General features: G+C 38.6%; 1 protein-coding gene across 2 annotated transcripts in view; it reads right to left on the bottom strand.

Annotated features, from left to right (window-relative positions):
• Positions 1-656: 656 nt before the first annotated feature.
• SMPX (small muscle protein, X-linked) overlaps positions 657-3,970 on the bottom strand; it is a 12,536-nt gene continuing 9,222 nt past the window's right edge. The window contains exon 4 of one of the 2 annotated variants that reach the window (XM_010079614.1): positions 657-824. In XM_010079614.1, the coding sequence (XP_010077916.1) occupies positions 684-824 (141 nt within the window). In that variant the 3' untranslated portion in view covers positions 657-683. The remainder of the gene's footprint in view (positions 825-3,970) is intronic. The other variant, XM_010079615.1, reaches the window with a different exon arrangement.

Here is a 3,970-nt window from a genome sequence, read left to right as displayed (position 1 = left end):
GGTATCTGGTGCTGTCTGCAGTGCCTGAGGGTCCCTACCTGGTCTCCAGCTGCCACTTGAAAAGAGCACAGATCTCCTTGAAGTCCTATACCATATTTCTGAGCCCCACACAGATATGTAGCAAGTCCTTGGGTGCCACAAGTAGGATTGGGAATGTTTGTATGAGAAAGTACATAGAGCTATTAGCATGTCAGTTTTGAATTACAGAAATAAAATAATATCAAATATCTAATGTTCCAAAGGAGCTTTTTAAAAATACTGATCTGCTTGTCCATCACTGCAATAAATTTATTTGTGTTGTAATACATTTGTTTGTAGTTAGTGTGTACAGACACAAGTCCTATATTCTGTAAACCTGGAACTTGTGCTTGCAAAGCAAGAAGCTGCTATTTTTAAACTGGCTTCAATATTCCTAACAGCTGAATATGCTTTTTGTTAGGCCGGTTGATGGGTGCCATATATCATTGTACATAGTCTTCTCTATATTCCATATTTGAAATAAGAGAGAATTCCAAGGATTATGACCTTTTCTTCTTATATTTTGTCTTTGAAATATGGTGAGTGATTCCAGGACCTTTGAAATAATTGGAAAGCCACCTTTGGACACAAAGAGTTTTCTGGATCAGCCTGCTTCTCCTAGAGCCATGCAAAGAACCTCTCTTTTACTCACCTGCTTGTTCCAGCTACTGTTCAGCTTTGGGGACAAACTTCAGCTCACTCTTTATGTTCTGAATCTCTGACAAGTTGACAGCAGGACCTGGAAGTTTCTTAGCTCCTGGGAGATGTTTCTTGTCTTTCTCCTCCTCTGTTGAAGCAGGAGCACTCTGCACAAAAGGACACCAGTGACCTTATTGCCCCAATAGCAATCTCTTGAGCATGAGCTCTCAGTCATTTGAGAAACGGGAAAGGATGTTTTTATACTAAATGCAATCTCAATGGAAATTTGGGGGAGGAGGGTGAAGGGCAGGAAGAGAGAGGTTATTTTGTTGGCTGTTATCTAAAATGTCTAAAAACATTCTGAAAAAAAAAAAAGAGAGTGGTCAGTGCAGAGGAATGTGGACTTTTGGTAAATGGGTAAGAATTCACAGTGTCAGACCATTAGCAGAAAATTAACCAAGCAGATTATTAAAGGCAACTCCCACGTCCTTCATATTTTAGGGGAAAAAAGCAGAAGAACAATTTTTATCATCTAATTTCTTTCAGAGTCTCATAGTTGCTGGCCAGTTGGGGAAGAAAACCATCTTGCACTTCTGTAACTCTGGAGAAGAGCTATGATAGTAGGTTATGGACCCCAAAAGCTCCATCCAAGCTCAGTGTGAGTTGATGTTTAATTTTTCTTAACCTCAATTGTAAAACCAAAAGAGTTTTTGTCATTTTATGTTTGAATTAGGGTAGGGCCTGACAGCTATTTTGCTGACACTGTAAAAATTCAAGCTAAATAACAGCACTTACAAAATAGTGAGCATCTCAGATAATTTCCTGATGGAACACAGTGTTTCAGCCTTTGGTACTTCCTCAGCTGTACTATTGCTCCTAGGTGAGCATGTATTTTAGACAATTTCTATTCTAGACTACACAATGTTTTGAAGGAGTAGTTTTCCAGTAGGGAGTTTAAGGTTCATTCATACAGCCTGTTCTGTATTTTATAATGCTGGAATAGAGGGGGAATCATGTAGGTTTATAAATGAATTAATATTTTAGTGCAAATAATTTCACAATGGAATTATTTTTTCTTTTTTGATTACTCTGTGAATGTCCACTTGGGTTGGCCTTTTTGGAGTTAATTCAGTATTTAGATTCACTAGTCACCCTTTTTGGAAAGGTGTATTGACCTTGAACAGTCAATTCTTAATATTTTACTTAATTTTTAAGATTACAAGTTATCTGTCAAATATTATTGGCCAGTAAACACCTCTTTTTTCTGTTAACTGATGGACCACATGCTAATGAGGAAGTAGAATTTTTGCAACGTCGAGTAGCAAATAAACAAGGAATTTTAGAAAACTGTCATTTTCTTCCTATCTGATCTTTGAGCCATGAGCTTGTACTGTTTCATTTGACAGTTTTCTTGCACAGCTAGCTAATCTGGATAATCAGGAAAAATTACCATCCCTCAAACCCCCATAGCAGATACTGTGTTAAAAATATGGTTTCAAGTCTTCCACAATACCATTTCTTCTCACAATACAAATGGTGCAAACTTTGACCACGTTTTGGAGACTTTGTGCTCCATAAATTGATGTTAACTTCCCCTTCTAATCTCAGGTGTGTGCTATTTATGACTGCACTCCCCCTATATCACCCACTCTGTGTTCATTACACAGCTGAGATCAGACCTTGGCCTTCAGTTTTATTGCAGGAAGTCTGAAGAGTGACTTAGATATACAACAAGAGTTAACAAATACCTGTATGGAAATGCTCTGACTGAAGAAGAGTTATTTTCTGAAATTCCCACCCCGTTTCTTTTGCGTGTTAACATGTCCGAGCCATTGACCTTCAAAAATATGTGTTCCCTTCTCACTCCACCCTCCCTTTGAGTAAGACCCATATTTCCCTCATTTCCTTTGCCAAGGCTTTAAAAGATTGTGCAAAATGTTAAGTACTGTTAGCAAAAGTTGTCTTTGTCTAATGCTGATCTAAAGAATCACAAGCTGGACTGCAAAACTTAACGAGATAAGAAAGCTGAAAACATAAGTCCACCAGTAGCATTTTTATCCTATTCTTATTATAAGATATGTTTCTGTGGTCTTTATCCCCATTGCTTTGTTTGCATGTTGGCAATAAACCGGGGACAAGAACTTTCATTCCATAATGTCTGTCTCATACATAGTATTCACTTAACTGAGAAGCAAAGCAATATTCAATTAGCCAACCAAATCTAATTATCAGCACTAGTCATTTATTTTATTTCTCAAATACTACCAGAATTCACACATGCTATATTAGTTTCTGCTTAATAACATGCATTCCTTCACCAGTTTAATTACTGCAGAGAGAATATGCTTTGATTTCTTTCCAGAGGAGAAAGCCACAGTATGTGTTCAAGGTCACTTAGTATGTTTGGTTTTGCTTTTTTTAAATCTTCTTAAGAAGAGTTAAGTCAGCCTGGGTTTGGTTTCTTCAGGAAAGTTCTTTGTAAACAGAGTACTATTTATATCAAATATGTCAAAATTCAGAAAAAAAATCTGGAAAAGGAAGAATTAGCTCTCACACAACTGAACTTGACCTTGTGACTGTACTGGGTCAGAAGGAGCTGAGGACTTGTCCAAAACTGACCAGGCTGTTTCTTCTTTGGGGCTGAATCACCAGCAGTGTCTCTGCATGCCTGGAAAGAAGTGGCTATCCCCTCCCTCCTGATCATCACGGCTCTGCTCTGTGTGAGTGCAAGACTCCATCCGGGCAAGACTCCCTCCAGCCATGACAGCTTTGCTTCATGCACATGGAAGTGAGCCCACCTGGCCAAGTCCTGCTAAAGGCAGATCTGCTGTATGGGGTCGATTCGAGCCTTTCCTGCCCTTGGCTCTGAGGCACATCTGCAGCTCTGGCCCAGGCGGACCAGCTCTCAGCTGGGGACTATAAATCCAAACTCAGCCAGCTGGCCAGGAAGCTGTATCACCCATCTTTACTTGAGTTTTTTTTCTTGTTTGGGGTATCTACCACTACATTTTCCTCCACTGTTAGTTTTAGTTCTTATTTATTATAAAAGTTCCTGGTAAATAAGATTCTTTAATATCAACCAGAAATACGATATCTGTGTTTAATCATAACCTTTGTGTTGGTTAAGGTATAATTCAGATTTTATACTCAAAACTCAATGTTAAATGCTCCCTGTATTCGACCTAGCACGGAGTATTTTCTCCCCCATGCAGGTAAATGGGTCCACAGTTTCTGGTTTTAATTTGCAAGTGTCTTCATATTCAATTTCTCCATGTTGATAAATATTCCAAAAAGTGTCAGGTTTGAAAACCTC

This window comes from Pterocles gutturalis, unplaced genomic scaffold (genome assembly GCF_000699245.1).
Source record: "Pterocles gutturalis isolate BGI_N339 unplaced genomic scaffold, ASM69924v1 scaffold13534, whole genome shotgun sequence".
Lineage (NCBI taxonomy): Eukaryota > Metazoa > Chordata > Aves > Pterocliformes > Pteroclidae > Pterocles > Pterocles gutturalis.
The sequence above is the reverse complement of the archived record's forward strand: the minus strand, read 5'-3'. Positions and strand labels throughout refer to the sequence as shown.